We start from the raw sequence: 19,675 nt of genomic DNA, 5'->3' as shown, positions 1-19,675 counted from the left end.
GAAACAAACTATAACACTACTACTAAGATACTTTGTACTATGAGGGTATGACACTAGTCTAAGTTTCCCCACTATGACCAGCCTAAAAAAAGCTATATACCCACCGCAGCAAATCTGGATCGTTGCAAGCAATATCGAACGAACGGTTCATACGATGCCATGTCACGGATCCGCGGTACCCACGAATCCACCAATCAGCGGTGACCTCTCTCCCACTATAAACCCAGCACCGTGCTCCGTCTTTCCCCAATTCCATATCCGCCACCCACCTTCCCCTGCACACAACTCTCCACCGTAGCCCCCAATCCCCACCCATCTTCCCGGAGCAGCGATGGCCCCCAAGGCGGAGAAGAAGCCGGCGGCGAAGAAGCCCGCGGAGGAGGAGCCCGCGGCGGAGAAGGCCGAGAAGACCCCTGCCGGGAAGAAGCCCAAGGCCGAGAAGCGGCTGCCGGCGGGCAAGAAGACCGCCTCCAAGGAGGGCGGCGGCGAGAAGAGGGGCCGGAAGAAGGGCAAGAAGAGCGTGGAGACCTACAAGATCTACATCTTCAAGGTGCTGAAGCAGGTGCACCCCGACATCGGCATCTCCTCCAAGGCCATGTCCATCATGAACTCCTTCATCAACGACATCTTCGAGAAGCTCGCCGGCGAGGCCGCCAAGCTCGCCCGCTACAACAAGAAGCCCACCATCACCTCCCGGGAGATCCAGACCTCCGTCCGCCTCGTCCTCCCTGGGGAGCTCGCCAAGCACGCCGTCTCCGAGGGCACCAAGGCAGTCACCAAGTTCACCTCCTCTTAGATTCCATTGCCTGTATCTAAATAGCTGTTCGCCCTGGTTATCACCAAGTAGAAGTAGTGCTAGTGCTTGATGGGAGTTGCTGAATGTTTGCCGATGCTTCGTTCGCTGTAAGAACAGAATTATGAATCTATGGTGCCGCTTTTGCAAGCTGAGATTTAGTAACGTCGCTTATGATCTGACTGCTGTTGCTTTTCTGTTCCTTCTGAACCGAACTGTGCCACGGGACTGAACATTGGTTTTGTTAGTGTTAGGCTTCAGTTCTCTGAAACTTATTGGGTTGGTTGCACCACTTCAGGTTATGAGTTTATGAGTACCGCTGTGTTCATGTCAAGGTAATGATGAGCAACACCAACGCCATGATTTTGCCTTGCTCGTGCTTTTGGTTTGTAATGCTAGAAGTTAGCATTGCTTTTCAATTAGTATCATCATCTAGCCAGCATGTTTGCAGCACCTTGTTGACACTATTAAAATGTCAAGTTTGACAATTGCTGTAATTTGCAGCATCGGTATCATCTAGAAGTTGGTTCCTATAAGCAAATTTGGTTACTGGAGTACTCTTGCTGTTTATCGAACATAAGTTACAACTCTGAATTTTATAGACTGTTAGTGAATCTATTCAAGCAATGGTCTGCTGCCTGTAGTTGTTGACTTGGTGAGCCAGTATCATGGACTGGTAATTTTTTATCTACCGACTGTTGTGCTTGTAGGGTTTGGACTTCAAATGGAATGTGAAATATCCGCACTGAGCTGAAGAATTCAGAACTTTGTGACTTGAGACGACAGTATTTTGTACAGTTTTGCATTTGGGATAGCAGTAACGAACTAATCTGTGTACCTCCATCATCACTTCAGAAGTACTGGCACACCTGTTAACCGTGGCAAGTTTTATAGCCACAACAAAAGAAATTGAGCGTGTTTTTTTTATGATAATGGTGCTAAAATTTCATATCCATGACCACAAAAGTATGGGTAGCAAGATATGCACAGTTCATTTTAGATAATTCAATTTGATTATGCATCTGTCCATTGGCTAATAATTGTTCGGTGAACATAGATGATCATAGATACCCCTAGATGTTGTTTTAGGAGAAAAAATATATTAGTACTCCCTATTAAGCTTCGTAGAAATTGCATTATTGCTTTTGCAACAAACATAAGTTTATGTGGAGTCTATAACACTGAATTAAGGAATATGCAAGTGATCTTTTTCACAAATAAATATTGAGGTGGCATGGTGGAGTCAGGGAGGGGAGAGTATATAGCATAAAAGATAATCTATCAGTATTACGGCAAAAGGATTCCAAAAAACTATCTATTTTTAAAATTCGCCGAAAATTACCACAAAGTTGCTTTTTCGTTTCAAAAATACACTGATGACTGGTTTGATTAAATTAAAATTATTTTATTACTATTGGAGCCCACTCATCAGGTATGTTATCTGGACAATTAAATTTGCCCCTTTTTATGACCGATGGGACCCACATGTCAGCCTCACTAAATTCCCCAGTGAAGAGGAACCCCACGCTCCCAGCCTCCTCAACCTCTTCCTCTCGACAGAGTGCTCCCAACCACCTTACACGCTCGCGCTTGTTGCATCCGGCCTCATGGTCGACCGCCCCCGCCGCCCGCTAAGTATGAGGTGGCTCCGCTATCGTAGAGCCATGTCCACTACCTCTAAGGCCGCAGTTCACGCAACGCAATAAATGTCTCTTTGAGGTGGAGGCGCGCTGGGAGCGGCCGGGCGCAATGCTCGACAGCGTTCGCCAAAATCTAGTTACTGCCGACCTGGGTGCTCGTGGACCCCGTGCTTGCAGAGGCTTGGGCTCTTGATCCGTCCAAGACCATTGTGGCGTCGAATGTCTCGGCGCCGGTGCCGTTTCAACGCCGAGCCCGTCCAAGTTGGGATGGTCGAGTTTGAGCGCACGGTCCGTCAACAAGTCGGTGAGAGGCGATGCAAGGTGGAGGAAGCGGAGCGTCTGCACCGCAAGCACGACATGTAAGGGACGCCACGACGCCTTCCTCAAGCAGTGTGGCGACGATGACGATGGCTCAGACAGAGGCGACTATGACGGTATGGACGACGACGACGGTGCAAGGTCATCGTTTGCTACTTGGCCTAATTTAGATATGAAACAACGACGATGGTACCGCTGTGTCGTGGTGGGCGCACGGCAGATGCCAAGGGATGGCTAAAGAGAGGAGGAGGCTCGAGGGCACTGGTGGGCTCTAGAGGCGAGGTCTGCATGAGCGAGCGCGGGACACAAGACATACCCAGGTTCGGGGCTCTCCGGAGAGATAATACCCCTAGTCCTGCCGAGTGTGGTTTATGTGTGATAGTACAGAGTTGCTCCTTGAGCTGTATCGGGGAGGAAGGAAGGTAGGCCAAGGCTTAGGCTGCTCCCTCTCCGTCTGTGTGTTCTACTGATCGGATCTCTTCACCCCCGTGCATGGAGGGTTCCTGGCGGGTTTTATAGGTCAACCCCCAAGGGTACAATGGTAATGTTACAAGGCTGTGGGGCCGGGTTGTCATCATCGGGAAAGCCAGAGCTGGGACCCGCCGGGTGACAGGGCTCGTCGGGTTCTCCGGGCATGGGACCCGCCGGGTGTAGGGGCACTGTTTGCTGTCTTGTCGATCGTCACGGAGTGGCCGGGTCGAGTCCGCTACAGTGGCGCTTCGTCAGGTCGCCGCTTGCTGGCGTCAGCAGTGACGACGGGTGCACTGTAGCCACGCCGGCCCTAGTCAGCCGGTAGGTGAGGTACTGTTGCCATGCCTCGGCTGACCAGAGGCATGGGAGGGGCATCGTTGCCTTGCTCATCTCTTGATTGAAGACTCGTCCCATCGTACGACCAGGATGGGACGGGAGCTGACCCGTGGCCAGGTTCGAGAACACGCCAAGGGTAAGCTGGCTTGTTGAAGATGTCTTGGTGCGCCGGGTTCAGCCGCCTTGCGGCAGCCGTCGGGGCCGGGTCGAGGAATTTGGCCGGGTCAAGGGGCTCGGCCGGGTCGAGCGACCCGGCCAGGCGTGAGCCAGCTTGAGGGGCGTTGTTGGCCCGTTGTTTTTGAAAAGGATCTGGGTTCCGTTGCCTTCCTGGGGTTCATCCCCCCGACAATAGTTCCCGAAGTTGTGAAGGCCCCCCCCCGAGGAGGCGGATTTTGTGACCGCCGGGTCCAGCAACACCCACTGTGTGCCGGCTTCTGGAAGCCGGATCGCGACATCACGACAGGGGCAGGAAACCGAAGAGCCCATCGAATCGTGAGGCAATCTTTTGGGCTTCGCGCAGGCGCCATGTGGCGCTCGGGAGCTAGAGGGGCCTGACAGGCCATGCACGCGATAGGACGGGGCAACACGCTGGTGCCCGCCGCTGTGCACCCTTGGCCCACGCGCGCGGATTTATTGTGGCGTCCGCGGGCCGGTTGCCATTCTCGATGCAGTTACTGCGCGCGTACGTGCGCAGTTATTACGGGGAAGTGGGAGGGGCGAGCGCAAACGATCCCACTTCCCCATGTTTCGAATCGTGGGTTATAAATTAGGAGAGGGGCGGCGGAAGTCATTCTCGCTCGCACTCCCCTGCTTCCTCATCCTTCCTCTGCCCTTAGCGCCCGCCGCGCGCTGCAACGCCCGCCACTTCGAGCAGAGCTTCACCGCCGTTCTCCCTTCTTTCCTTTCTTCGTCGATGGCTCTTCCGTCGGGCTCGTGGATGGGCTCGACCATCACTTTAGACAACATCGCCTACCTCCGCACCACCAGACGCTTGCCGGGGGAGACGGAGGTCGCCGTGCGCCTGCCGCAGGGGGAGCGGGAGCCACGGCCCGAGGGCATGGAGCGCATGGTCTTCTTTACGCACTTCAAGCGCAGGTTTGGTCTTACGGCGAGCGCTTTCTTCCGCGGCTTCCTGGAGTTCTTCGGGCTTGATACGTCTCCAACATATCTATAATTTTTGATTGTTCCATGCTATTAGATTATCAACCTTGGATATTTTATATGCATTTATATGCTATTTCATATGATTTTTGGGACTAACCTATTAACCTAGCGCCCAGTGCCAGTTTCTGTTTTTCTTTGTTTTTGAGTATCGCAGAAAAGAAAAACCAAACAGAGTCCAATTGACATGAAACTTCACGGAACTTATTTTTGGACCAGAAGAAGGACCTGGAGTAAAAGAGTTGGGCCAGAAGAGTCTCGAGCTGCCCAGGAGGGTGGGGTGCGCGCCCACCCCCCTGGGCGCACCTCCCTACCTTGTGGACAGTCCGGAGACCCCCCCATGAATTGTTCTCGATGCCAAAACCTCTTATATATACTGAAACCTCCAGAACATAACCTAGATCGGGAGTTCCGCCGCCAGAAGCCTCCGTAGCCACCGAAAACCAATCTAGACCCGTTCTGGCACCCTGCCAGAGGGGGGAATTGAAGGAAATATGCCCTAGAGGCATTAATAAATTTACTATTTATTTCCTTATATCATGATAAATGTTTATTATTCATGCTAGAATTGTATTAACCGGAAACTTAGTACATGTGTGAATACATAGACAAACAGAGTGTCACTAGTTTTCCTCTACTTGACTAGCTCGTTGAATCTATGATGGTTATTGAGGGAGTCCTGGATTAGGTGGTATCCGGACAGCCGGACTATAACCTTTGGCTGGACTATTGGACTATGAAGATACAAGATTGAAGACTTTGTCCCGTGTCCGGATGGGACTCTCCTTGGCGTGGAAGGCAAGCTTGGCAATACGGATATGTAGATCTCCTTCCTTGTAACCGACTCTGTGTAACCCTTGCCCCCTCCGGTGTCTATATAAACCGGAGGGTTTAGTCCGTAGGACACAATAACAACAATCATACCATAGGCTAGCTTCTAGGGTTTAGCCTCTCCGATCTCGTGGTAGATCAACTCTTGTAATACCCATATCATCAAGAATAAATCAAGCAGGACGTAGGGTTTTACCTCCATCAAGAGGGCCCGAACCTGGGTAAAACATCGTGTCCCCTGCCTCCTGTTACCATCCGCCTAGACGCACAGTTCGGGACCCCCTACCCGAGATCCGCCGGTTTTGACACCGACATTGGTGCTTTCATTGAGAGTTCCTCTGTGTCGTCACCGTTAGGCTTGATGGCTCCTTTGATCATCGATAGTGATGCAGTCCAGGGTAATACTTTTCTCCCCGGACAAATCTTTGTATTCAGTGGCTTCGCACTGCGGGCCAACTCGCTTGGCCATCTAGAGAAGATCGAAAATTACGCCCCTGGCCATCAGGTCAGGTTTGGAAACTTAAACTACACGGCCGATGTCTGCGGAGACTTGATCTTTGACGGATTCGAGCCCCTGCCGAGTGCGCCGCACGTTCTTGATGAGCATGATTTAGCTCTGCCAGCGGACAATGTGCAGGAGATCGCACCGACAACTGCTCCGACCCTCAATTCGGAGCCTATCGCGCCATCCGAGGACGGAGGGATAGACCCCGCCACGGAGGCCGCACTCTCAGCGGCGATCGAGCCGAGGATCGACGTTACCCTTCACAAGAGCCGTGTTGCTATTGAATCCGCCTGCACCCGTTCCTATTGAATCCGATTGGGCGCCGATCATGGAGTTTACCTCCGCGGATATTTTTCAGCACTCTCCCTTCGGCGACATACTGAACTCATTAAGGTCTCTCTCCTTGTTAGGAGGATCCTGGCTGAACTATGTCCGGCAGGATCGGGATGCGGATGACGAAGAACTTCACCGCCCACCCATCACCCACTTAGTAGCCACTGTCGATGACTTAACCGACATGCTCGACTTCGACTCCGAAGACATCGGCGGTATGGACGACGATGCAGGAGACGAACAGGAACCACTGCCCACAGGGCATTAGATAGCCACCTCATCTCACGATGTATATATGGTGGACACACCCAAAGGAAACGACGGCGAGGAACGGGAGGACGCAGCGAAGGATTGTTCCCTCGAAAAGCAGTCAAAGCGGCGGCGCAAGCGCCGCTCCAAACCCCGCCTCGATAGAAACAGCGGTCATACAGACCCAGCCACAGAGCAGGGCGAGCCGGCGGACGACGAACATGGCATCGAGCAACCGTCCGAACAAGGCAATTTGGATAATCAAACCGAACAACCCGTCCCCAGCGAAGATAACAGTCCGGATGACCTCACGCCAGACAAGTTCCTGGAGCAGAAGAACCTCCATAAAAGGCTCGTCGCCACTGCACGTAGCCTGAAGAAGCAGAAGCGTAAGCTAAAGACTACGGAAGATGCACTCAGAATCAGATGGAGCAAAGTACTCAACACCGCAGACAAATATGGCGGCAGTCGCCACACAAAGAGCTACCCGAAGCGAAAGCTACTGCCCGAATTTGATGAGGAGGCCTTAGAGCCCCCCCAATCAAAAAACAAAGCAGCCATCTGGTCGGATAGACGAACTCACGGCCAACATAGAGCGGCACACGGCGCCGCACACAAGCCAGCACATGATCCACACGAGGACTCGCATCAAAGAGATGGCTCAACCAGATCTATCTACGGTCCAAGAAAGCACGCTCTTGTAAGCAATGCAACACAAAAAATATCCGAACACAACGGTACACCCAAATACAGGGGTGCCGCACACCCCCTATGTTTCACCGACGAGGTGCTGGACCATGAATTTCCAGAGGGATTTAAACCCGTAAACATAGAGGCATACGACGGAACAACAGACCTAGGGGTCTGGATCGAGGATTACATCCTCCATATCCATATGGCTCGAGGAGACGATCTCCACGCCATTAAATACTTACCCCTCAAGCTCAAAGGGCCAGCTCGACACTGGCTTAAAAGCCTCCCTGAAAACTCCATCGGAAGTTGGGGAGAGCTTGAAGAAGCTTTTCGGGCAAATTTTCAAGGGACTTATGTCCGACCACCGGATGCAGACGATTTGAGTCATAGAACTCAACAGCCCGGAGAGTCAGCCCGAAAGCTTTGGAACAAGTTTCTTACTAAAAAGAACCAAATAGTCGACTATCCGGACGCCGAAGCCTTAGCGGCTTTCAAACATAGCGTTCGTGACGAATGGCTTGCCAGACACCTCGGCCAAGAAAAGCCGCGAACAATGGCAGCATTAACAAGCCTCATGACCCGCTTTTGCGTGGGCGAGGACAGCTGGTTAGCCCGATGCAGCACCAGCGACCCAAATACATCCGAAGACAGGGATGGAAACGGGAAATCCCAATGCAGTAAAAATAAGCGCCGGAATAAAGAAGACATCCCGAAGAGCACGGCGGTCAACGCCGGATTCAGAAGCTCCTGGCCAGGTCAGCAAAAGCCATCCTCTAAAGGCGCCAGAGATGAATTTTCCAGCGTAAACAAAATTCTGGACCAAATATGTCAGATCCATAGCACCCCCGATAAACCTGCAAATCATACACACAGAGAATGTTGGGTCTTCAAGCAGTCCGGCAAGCTCAACGCCGAACATAAGGGGCAGGATACACCAAGCGAAGACGAGGATGAGCCTCGCAAGCAAAACACTGGGGAACAGAAGAAATTTCCACCAGAAGTCAAAACAGTACATGTGTTACATGTGATAAAGGGGAGAAACAAAGCGACACTCCCAGATAAATATGCCCAAGGGCCTCTCACCGCGGAGTTCTGCCACTGGCCGTCTCAACCGATCACCTTCAACCATCAGGATTACTCGGCAAGTATCCGGCGCGCAGGATGGGCTGCCTTGGTATTAGATCCAATAATTGACGGATACCACTTCACACGAGTCCTGATGGACGGTGGCAGCAGTCTAAACCTGATATATCAGGACACAGTCCGCAAAATGGGGATAGACCCAACAAAAATTTGCCACAGCAATACTACCTTTAAAGGAGTAACGCTAGGCCCAGGGGCTCATTGCACGGGCTCCCTGCTACTAGAGGTTATATTCGGCTTCCCCGATAACTTCTGTAGAGAAAATTTAACCTTCCACATTGTGCCATTACAAAGTGGCTATCAAGCACTACTTGGACGCGAAGCTTTCGCTCGCTTTAATGCAATACCGCATTACGCTTCCCTCACTCTTAAGATGCCCGGTCCACGTGGCATCATTATAGTAAATGGAAATATTGAGCGATCCCTATGCACTGAAGAGAGTGCGGCGGCCTTGGCAGCCGCACACTAAAACGGTCACCAACTAAAGCATTCGATAGGTCGTCAAGACCACGGACACGGTTAGACGAGTCCGGCGCAGCTATATGTAATTCATACAGGTTTGATGGACATACCCCTATTACAAATACAAGGGGCTCAATGAGCGCAGACAAGTGGCAACTTTTACTCATCTTGAATTGAACATGGTTTCTTTAAACCTACCTTTTTGCACGACAACTTTTCACCTAAGTTCCTCTCTTTTACATATGACCATCATGCTACACCCGTCCAGGATACGGCACAACGGGGACACAGGCGCATACATGCAGCAGGGACCCGTTCCAAGGATTATTTTTAGATTAAGACCCTGCGTCAACCTTTTTTACTGTCTCTTGTTGATACACATCCCTCAGATTCTCAGTACAATTGAGAAGGATGCTGATGTCTTGGCATGTGGCCACGTCAGAGTAATGCACGTACCTGGACACTAGGGGCTTCTTACAAAGGGAACTGTTCAGGCCCACAATAAAGACCGAATACCTTAGGGAGTGTTCGACGTCGCGAGTTTGGCCTTATATGCATCAGCTCTGAATCATGTCTTTGGTCAAATGTTGGGTTTGCCCGGCTCCTGTGTTTTGCTGCCTTACGTTCCGCTCTATCGGCTAAGGCGGCACCAGGAGAACTACTGCGATTGCGCCCTGGTTCATCCAGACGAGCACCTCAGTAGAGAAAGCCGAAAACTAACTGTCATGATATAGCGTGAGACTGGTCAACCACTCGATGACCTATCGGAATCTTAGAATTCCTCCGCCTTAACGAAGGGCCGTTTCCCAGCCAGGCATGTACGCACCCCGAATTCGGGTGAGTGTGGAGCCACCAGGGGCTATATAGTAGCCCCACTGTCAAACTCCTCTGGCTAAGTGAAAGTGTTAAAGCATTATAGTCCGGTTGCCTAGTTCGCCGCGCTATCACCTCCTTAATAGGACCAAGATGTTGGATTAAGTGTGAACACGTGTCTTCTGCGAACACCCCCGCATTATATGCGTGGGGGCTGAAGCCGACGACTGCAATCTTTCAGGATATACATATATATACGTAAACGGCCGCACAGGAGGCATCATATTACTTTCGGGCAAAAGTATAAATACAACCTTGATAAATTTAATAAAAACATTGTTTTTACAATGGGAATACATGTCACTCAAACATAATATTCTTCGAGCACTGGGCCTCTATCAAACGAGAACCCTCAAGAACTTCTTCAAAATAGTGCTCGGCAGCCACTCGGCCTATGGCCAAACCCTGCGCCGCAACAGTGGTAGCATCCATCTCCGCCCAGTATGCTTTGACACGGGCAAGGGCCATCAGCGAGCCCTCTATGCACGCCGACCTCTTCATCGCATTGATGCACGGCACCGCACCAAGGAACTGCTGCACCAGGCTAAAATAGTTGTTCGGCTTTGGCCTTTCCGGCCACAGCTGATCCACAACAGACCTCATGGCGAGTCCGGACAACCTATTGAGTTCGGCCCATTCGGCTAGCTGATCAGTCAATGGAAGTGGACGCTCTGGAACGTTAAACTGCGACCAGAACAGCTTGTCCACTTCACGATCTGTTTGATCTCGGAAGTATTCGGCCGCATCAACAACGCTTGCCGCCAAGTACATATATGCGTCTGCCGAACTCCACAGCCGATCCAGAGGGGCATACCGCGGATCTCCGAACTTCCTTCGCAGCATAAAGGGCTTCCCAGCCGCAATATCCCCGGCTTCACGCAGTTCCTCCTTCTTCGCTCTCATGCCAGAGCGGGTGTCCTTGGTCACCGTTGTGGCCTTCTCAAGGTCCGTCACCCTCGCCTGGTTTTTTTCTTCGAGGAACTGGCAACGGTCGACAGTGTCTTTTAACTCTATAGCCATCTTGGCCATTTTATCTTTGCTCTCGCAATGTGCAGCCTTTTCGGCTCTTAACTCTTCAGCCGCCTTTAAAGCGGCCGCATTATTACTCCTTGCTTGCTCCATAGCTCGGGCAAGCTCCGCCCGAAGGGTCTCCACGGTGGCAGCTCCATCTGCAGTCACAACATATTAAAGATACTGGCATCACGCTGCTCTTACTATGTGACATTCACCAGAAAAATCACCTACCTTGTGCCTCGTCGAGCCGCTTGTTAACAAGCTCGATGTCGGCATCCGCCACATCCAGTTGTCGCTTTAGTTCGGCAAACCCATAAGTCCGGCTAGCCACCGGAGCTTCAACCACCTGCACATGAAGGCGGTCTGGTTATTACTTGGGACTACGATCCTCTGTTTGCCGCCGTTCTCGACGACAACCAGAGTCTCAGGGGCTACTATCTACACAGGGCACACCTAAAAATGTGCGGTACTATCACAAATGTATATCATTTCACGTACCTCAAAACCCGTCAGTAGACTCATAAAGGCTTCATGCAACCCGCTTTCGGCGGACGAAATCCTTTCAATCACCGTACCCATCAATGTACGGTGTTCTTCTGAGATAGTTGCTCGCTCTAGCAGATCCCTCAGTGCGTCCGACCGCATACCAAACGGTGCCGGATTCTTTTGGTTGCTCTCTTCAAGAGCCGGATACTGGGGACTTCGGGCGACCATAGGATTATCTTCTAGCCTCACCTGATTCGGCAAGGCCCTCCGTGACGACACTTCAAGGTCACCCGCTTCTTGAGCGGGGGAGTCCGGGGGAGGCGTTCGCTCTCCATCATCTCCGGAAGAAGATCCCCCGAAGACGAGCTCTGTTGAGAAGGGCTAAGATCCGAACTGCAAGATAAATGCTTCGGTTATTTTCCTCAGAGTTAAGGTAGTATATCTTCACTATTAAAGTACTTTTTGATTACTTACAGCTCGTTAGAGGGCTGATCTCCGCGCAGACTTCGTGCGGCAAGAGCACCCTCCAAGGCAGGACCCTCTGGTGGAGATTTCTTCTCCCGTTTGGAAACCTTGGTTTCCGGATCTTCAGAGGTAGTCCTCTTCCTTCCCCGGGGTGAGAGAATGTCAGATTCCTCCCCTTGGTTATCCTCCCTCACGGAGGCGCTCGTTCCCTCGATCAGAATAGGTAGCGTTGGAGGCCCGCTTTCGCCCTCTTTATTCCCCCTTCATCTTCCTTTGAGGGCACCGGGCAAGGTGCTGGCTCGAGCATCTTCTCCAGCACCGAATTGTCCAAGCCTTCAGGAAGGGGGGCCGAACACCGGATCATCTTCACCTTTGTTATCCAGTCCTGGTCAAAAAGTGATTCTTCAGAATGACATCATGATAAATGAAAGACAGTATGTTCGGCTAGAGAATTACTTACTTGGGCCGCGGTGCGGTTGCTACTCAGGCCCACGTCCTCAGTAGTGTCCGGACACTCTATTTGAGGCCCGAAGAATGATTTATACATCTCCTCATGCGTTAGGCCGAGGAAATTCTGAATAGTACGCGGTACTTCTGGGTTGAACTCCCACATGCGGAGGGGCCAGCGTTTGCAAGGCTGGACTTGACGAACCAGCATGACTTGCACTACCATAACCAAACTAAAATCTCCCTCGAAGAGATCTTGAATACGAGTCTGCAATATAGGCACGTCCTTGGCTGGACCCCAGCTCAGCCCTCTGCTAATCCATGACATCAGTTGTGGTGGAGGGCCCGAGCGGAAAGCAGGGGCAGCCACCCACTTGACACTTTTGGGAGCTGTAATGTAAAACCACTCCCGTTGCCATAATCCGGACACCTCTGGAAAGGAACCTTTTGGCCATGGAGCTCCAGCGATCTTGCTTATTAATGCGCCTCCGCACGCTACATGCTGCCCCTCGACCATCTTCGGCTTCACGTCAAAGGTCTTGAGCCACAGGCCGAAGTGAGGGGTAATGCGGAGGAAGGCCTCACATACGACAATAAATGCCGAGATGTGGAGAAAGGAGTCCGGGGCTAGATCGTGGAAATCTAGCCCGTAATAGAACATCAAACCCCTAACGAAGGGATCCAGAGTGAGGCCTAGACCTCAGAGGAAGTGGGAGATGAACACAACGTTCTCGTTGGGTTCGGGAGTACGGACGACCTGCCCTCGGGCAGGCAGCCAATGCGAAACCTCGGCGGTCAGGTATCTGGCCTCCCTCAACTTCTTGATATCCTCTTCCGTAGCGGAGGACGTCATCCACCGGCCTTGAAGGCTAGATCCGGACATGATTGAAGGTCCAAAGCACCTGACCTGGGCTTTGGGTGTTAGAACTCGAGGCGGGGGAAGGATTCGATTGAGCACGAGAGGGAAAAAAGTAAAAGCCTTGTCCCTTTACAAAGAGGGTGAATATCAAGCGTCCTCCTTGAAGGAAATATGCCCTAGAGGCAATAATAAAGTTATTGTTTATTTCCTTATATCATGATAAATGTTTATTATTCATGCTAGAATTGTATTAACTGGAAACGTAATACTTATATGAATACATAGACAAACAAAGTGTCACTAGTATGCCTCTACTTGACTAGCTCGTTAATCAAAGATGGTTATGTTTCCTAACCATAGACATGAGTTGTCATTTGATTAACGGGATCACATCATTAGGAGAATGATGTGATTGACATGACCCATTCCATTATCTTAGCACCCGATCATTTAGTATGTTGCTATTGCTTTCTTCATGACTTATACATGTTCCTCTGACTATGAGATTATGCAACTCCCATCTACCGGAGGACCACTTTGTGTGCTACCAAACGTCACAACGTAATTGGGTGATTATAAAGGTGCTCTACAGGTGTCTCCAAAGGTACATGTTGGGTTGGCGTATTTTGAGATTAGGATTTGTCGCTCCGATTGTCGGAGAGGTATCTCTGGGCCCTCTCGGTAATACACATCACTTAAGCCTTGCAAGCAATGCAACTAATAAGTTAGTTGCAAGATGATTTATTACGGAACGAGTAAAGAGACTTGCCGGTAACGAGATTGAACTAGGTATTGAGATACCGACGATCGAATCTCGCGCAAGTAACATACCGATGACAAAGGGAACAACGTATGTTGTTATGCGGTCTGACCGATAAAGATCTTCGTAGAATATGTAGGAGCCAATATGAGCATCCAGGTTCCGCTATTGCTTATTGACCAGAGACTTGTCTCGGTCATGTCTACATTGTTATCGAACCCGTAGGGTCCGCACGCTTAATGTTATGATGACAGTTTCATTATGAGTTTATATATTTTGATGTACCGAAGGTTGTTCGGAGTCCTGGATGTGATCACAGACTTGATGAGGAGTCTCGAAATGGTCGAGACATAAAGATCGATATATTGGACGACTATATTTGGACACTGGAAAGGTTCCGGGTAAGATTGGGACAATACTGGATCACCGGGAGGTTATCGGAACCCCCGGGAGGTATATGGGCCTTATTGGGCCTTAGTGGAAAGGAGGGGAAAGGAGCAAGGGAGGGGCGCCCCCCCAAGCCCAATCCGAATTGGGAGGGGGGCCGGCCCCCCTTTCCTTCCTCCCTCCTTCCTCTTCCTTCCCTCTCCTACTCCTAATAGGAAAAAGGGGAGTCCTACTCCCGGTGGGAGTTGGACTCCCCCCCTTGGGCGCGCCACCCTCCTTGGCCGCCCCCTCCTCCACTCCTTTATATACGGGGGCAGGGGGGCATCCCAGAGACACAACAATTGATCATTGATCTCTTAGCCATGTGCAGTGCCCCCCTCCACCATAATCCTCGATAATATTGTAGCGGTGCTTAGGCGAAGCCCTGCGACGGTAGAACATCAAGATCGTCACCACGCCGTCATGCTGACGGAACTCATCCCCGACACTTTGCTGGATTGGAGTCCGGGGATCATCATCGAGCTGAACGTGTGCAAAAACTCAGAGGTGCCGTAGTTTTGGTGCTTGATCGGTCGGGCCGTGAAGACGTACGACTACATCAACCGTGTTGTTATAACACTTCCGCTTCCGGTCTACGAGGGTACGTAGAGAACACTCTCCCCTCTTGTTGCTGTGCATCACCATGATCTTGCGTGTGCGTAGGATTTTTTTTGAAATTACTACGTTCCCCAACAGTGGTATCAGAGCCTAGGTTTTATGTGTTGATGTTATATGCACGAGTAGAACACAAGTGAGTTGTGGGCGATATAAGTCATACTGCTTACCAGCATATCATACTTTGGTTCGGCGGTATTGTTGGATGAAGCGGCCCGAACCGACATTACGCGTACGCTTACGTGAGACTGGTTCTACCGACGTGCTTTGCACACAGGTGGCTGGCGGGTGTCAGTTTCTCCAACTTTAGTTGAACCGAGTGTGGCTACGCCCGGTCCTTGCGAAGGTTAAAACATCACCAATTTGACAAACTATCGTTGTGGTTTTTGATGCGTAGGTAAGATTGGTTCTTGCTAAGCCCGTAGCAGCCACGTAAAACTTGCAACAAGCAAAGTAGAGGACGTCTAACTTGTTTTTGCAGGGCATGTTGTGATGTGATATGGTCAAGGCATGATGCTAAATTTTATTGTATGAGATGATCATGTTTTGTAACCAAGTTATCGGCAACTGGCAGGAGCCATATGGTTGTCGCTTTATTGTATGCAATGCAATCGCCCTGTAATGCTTTACTTTATCACTAAGCGGTAGCGATAGTCGTAGAAGCATAAGATTGGCGAGACGACAACGATGCTATGATGGAGATCAAGGTGTCGTGCCAGTGATCATGACGATGCTTCGGAGATGGAGATCACAAGCACAAGATGATAATGGCCATATCATATCACTTATATTGATTGCATGTGATGTTTATCTTTTATGCATCTTATCTTGCTTTGATTGACGGTAGCATTATAAGATGATCTCTCACTAAATTTCAAGATAAAAGTGTTCTCCCTGAGTATGGACCGTTGCCAAAGTTCGTCGTGCCTAGACACCACGTGATGATCAGGTGTGATAAGCTCTACGTCCATCTACAACGGGTGCAAGCCAGTTTTGCACACGCAGAATACTCAGGTTAAACTTGATGAGCCTAGCATATGCAGATATGGCCTCGGAACACTGAGACCGAAAGGTCGAGCGTGAATCATATAGTAGATATGATCAACATAGTGATGTTCACAATTGAAAACTACTCCATTTCATGTGATGATCGGTTATGGTTTAGTTGATTTGGATCACGTGATCACTTAGAAGATTAGAGGGATGTCTTTCTAAGTGGGAGTTCTTTAGTAATATGATTAATTGAACTTAAATTTATCATGAACTTAGTACCTGATAGTATCTTGCTTGTTTATGTTTGATTGTAGATAGATGGCCCGTGCTGTTGTTCTGTTGAATTTTAATGTGTTCCTTGAGAAAGCAAAGTTGAAAGATGATGGTAGCAATTATACGGACTGGGTCCGTAACTTGAGGATTATCCTCATTGCTGCACAGAAGAATTACGTCCTGGAAGCACCGCTGGGTGCCAGGCCTGCTGCTGATGCAACTGATGATGTTAAGAACGTCTGGCAGAGCAAAGCTGATGACTACTCGATAGTTCAATGTGCCATGCTTTACGGCTTAGAACCGGGTCTTCAACGATGTTTTGAACGTCATGGAGCATATGAGATGTTCCAGGAGTTGAAGCTAATATTTCAAGCAAATGCCCGGATTGAGAGATATGAAGTCTCCAATAAGTTCTATAGCTGCAAGATGGAGGAGAACAGTTCTGTCAGTGAGCATATACTCAAAATGTCTGGGTATAATAATCACTTGATTCAACTGGGAGTTAATCTTCTGGATGATTGCGTCATTGACAGAATTCTCCAATCACTTCCACCTAGCTACAAGAGCTTCGTGATGAACTATAATATGCAAGGGATGGATAAGACAATTCCCGAGCTCTTCGCAATGCTAAAAGCTGCGGAGGTAGAAATCAAGAACGAGCATCAAGTGTTGATAGTCAACAAGACCACTAGTTACAAGAAAAAGGGCAAGGGGAAGAAGGGGAACTTCAAGAAGAACAACAAGCAAGTTGCTGCTCAGGAGAAGAAACCCAAGTCTGGACCTAAGCCTGAAATTGAGTGCTTCTACTGCAAGCAGACTGGTCACTGGAAGCGGAACTGCCCCAAGTATTTGGCGGATAAGAAGGATGGCAAGGTGAACAAAGGTATATGTGATATACATGTTATTGATGTGTACCTTACTAGAGCTCGCAGTAGCACCTGGGTATTTGATACTGGTTCTGTTGCTAATATTTGCAACTCGAAACAGGGACTACGGATTAAGCGAACACTGGCGAATGACGAGGTGACGTTGTGTGTGGGAAATGGTTCCAAAGTCGATGTGATCGCGGTCGGCACGCTACCTCTACATCTTCCATCGGGATTAGTATTAGACCTAAATAATTGTTATTTGGTGCCAGCGTTGAGCATGAACATTATATCTGGATCTTGTTTGATGCGAGACGGTTATTCATTTAAATCAGAGAATAATGGTTGTTCTATTTATATGAGTAATATCTTTTATGGTCATGCACCCTTGAAGAGTGGTCTATTTTTGATGAATCTCGATAGTAGTGATACACATATTCATAATGTTGAAGCCAAAAGATGCAGAGTTGATAATGATAGTGCAACTTATTTGTGGCACTGCCGTTTAGGTCATATCGGTGTAAAGCGCATGAAGAAACTCCATACTGATGGACTTTTGGAACCACTTGATTATGAATCACTTGGTACTTGCGAACCGTGCCTCATGGGCAAGATGACTAAAACGCCGTTCTCCGGTACTATGGAGAGAGCAACAGATTTGTTGGAAATCATACATACAGATGTATGTGGTCCAATGAATGTTGAAGCTCGTGGCGGATATCGTTATTTTCTCACCTTCACAGATGATTTAAGCAGATATGGGTATATCTACTTAATGAAACATAAGTCTGAAACATTTGAAAAGTTCAAAGAATTTCAGAGTGAAGTTGAAAATCATCGTAACAAGAAAATAAAGTTTCTACGATCTGATCGTGGAGGAGAATATTTGAGTTACGAGTTTGGTTTACATTTGAAACAATGCGGAATAGTTTCGCAACTCACGCCACCCGGAACACCACAGCGTAATGGTGTGTCCGAACGTCGTAATCGTACTTTACTTGATATGGTGCGATCTATGATGTCTCTTACAGATTTACCGCTATCGTTTTGGGGTTATGCTTTAGAGACGGCCGCATTCACGTTAAATAGGGCACCATCAAAATCCGTTGAGACGACGCCTTATGAACTATGGTTTGGCAAGAAACCAAAGTTGTCGTTTCTGAAAGTTTGGGGCTGCGATGCTTATGTGAAAAAGCTTCAACCTGATAAGCTCGAACCCAAATCGGAGAAATGTGTCTTCATAGGATACCCGAAGGAGACTGTTGGGTACACCTTCTATCACAGATCCGAAGGCAAGACATTTGTTGCTAAGAATGGATCCTTTCTAGAGAAGGAGTTTCTCTCGAAAGAAGTGAGTGGGAGGAAAGTAGAACTTGATGAGGTAACTGTACCTGCTCCCTTATTGGAAAGTAGTACATCACAGAAACCGGTTTCTGTGACACCTACACCAATTAGTGAGGAAGCTAATGATGATGATCATGAAACTTCAGAACAAGTTACTACTGAACCTCGTAGATCAACCAGAGTAAGATCCGCACCAGAGTGGTACGGTAATCCTGTTCTGGAAGTCATGCTACTAGATCATGATGAACCTACGAACTATGAAGAAGCAATGGTGAGCCCAGATTCCGCAAAATGGCTTGAAGCCATGAAATCTGAGATGGGATCCATGTATGAGAACAAAGTGTGGACTTTGGTTGACTTGCCCAATGATCGGCAAGCAATTGAAAATAAATGGATCTTCAAGAAGAAGACTGACGCTGACGGTAATGTTACTGTCTACAAAGCTCGACTTGTCGCAAAAGGTTTTCGACAAGTTCAAGGAATTGACTACGATGAGACCTTCTCACCCGTAGCGATGCTTAAGTCTGTCCGAATCATGTTAGCAATTGCCGCATTTTATGATTATGAAATTTGGCAGATGGATGTCAAAACTGCATTCCTGAATGGATTTCTGGAAGAAGAGTTGTATATGATGCAGCCGGAAGGTTTTGTCGATCCAAAAGGAGCTAACAAAGTGTCCAAGCTCCAGCGATCCATTTATGGACTGGTGCAAGCATCTTGGAGTTGGAATAAATGCTTTGATAGTGTGATCAAAGCATTTGGTTTTGTACAAACTTTTGGAGAAGCCTGTATTTACAAGAAAGTGAGTGGGAGCTCTGTAGCATTTCTGATATTATATGTGGATGACATATTGCTAATCGGAAATGATATAGAATTTCTGGATAGCATAAAGGGATACTTGAATAAGAGTTTTTCAATGAAACACCTCGGTGAAGCTGCTTACATATTGGGCATTAAGATCTATAGAGATAGATCAAGACCCTTAATTGGACTTTAACAAAGAACATACCTTGACAAAGTTTTGAAGAAGTTCAAAATGGATCAAGCAAAGAAAGGATTCTTGCCTGTGTTACAAGGTGTGAAGTTGAGTAAGACACAATGCCCGACCACTGCAGCAGATAGAGAGAAAATGAAAGATATTCCCTATGCTTCAGCCATAGGCTCTACCATGTATGCAATGCTGTGTACCAGACCTGATGTGTGCCTTGCTATAAGTCTAGCAGGGAGGTACCACAGTAATCCAGGAGTGGATCACTGGACAACGGTTAAGAACATCCTGAAATACCTGAAAAGGACTAAGGATATGTTTCTCGTATATG

General features: G+C 48.9%; 1 protein-coding gene across 1 annotated transcript; it reads left to right on the top strand.

Annotated features, from left to right (window-relative positions):
• The first annotated feature begins 243 nt into the window (after positions 1-243).
• LOC123084871 (histone H2B.1-like) lies at positions 244-943 on the top strand. The gene has a single exon (XM_044506402.1). The coding sequence runs from the start codon at positions 332-334 to the stop codon at positions 794-796; it is 465 nt and encodes a 154-aa protein (XP_044362337.1). The 5' UTR covers positions 244-331; the 3' UTR covers positions 797-943.
• The last annotated feature ends 18,732 nt before the right edge of the window (positions 944-19,675 follow it).

Source organism: Triticum aestivum, chromosome 4A (genome assembly GCF_018294505.1).
Source record: "Triticum aestivum cultivar Chinese Spring chromosome 4A, IWGSC CS RefSeq v2.1, whole genome shotgun sequence".
NCBI classification, from domain to species: Eukaryota; Viridiplantae; Streptophyta; class Magnoliopsida; order Poales; family Poaceae; genus Triticum; species Triticum aestivum.
The sequence above is the reverse complement of the archived record's forward strand: the minus strand, read 5'-3'. Positions and strand labels throughout refer to the sequence as shown.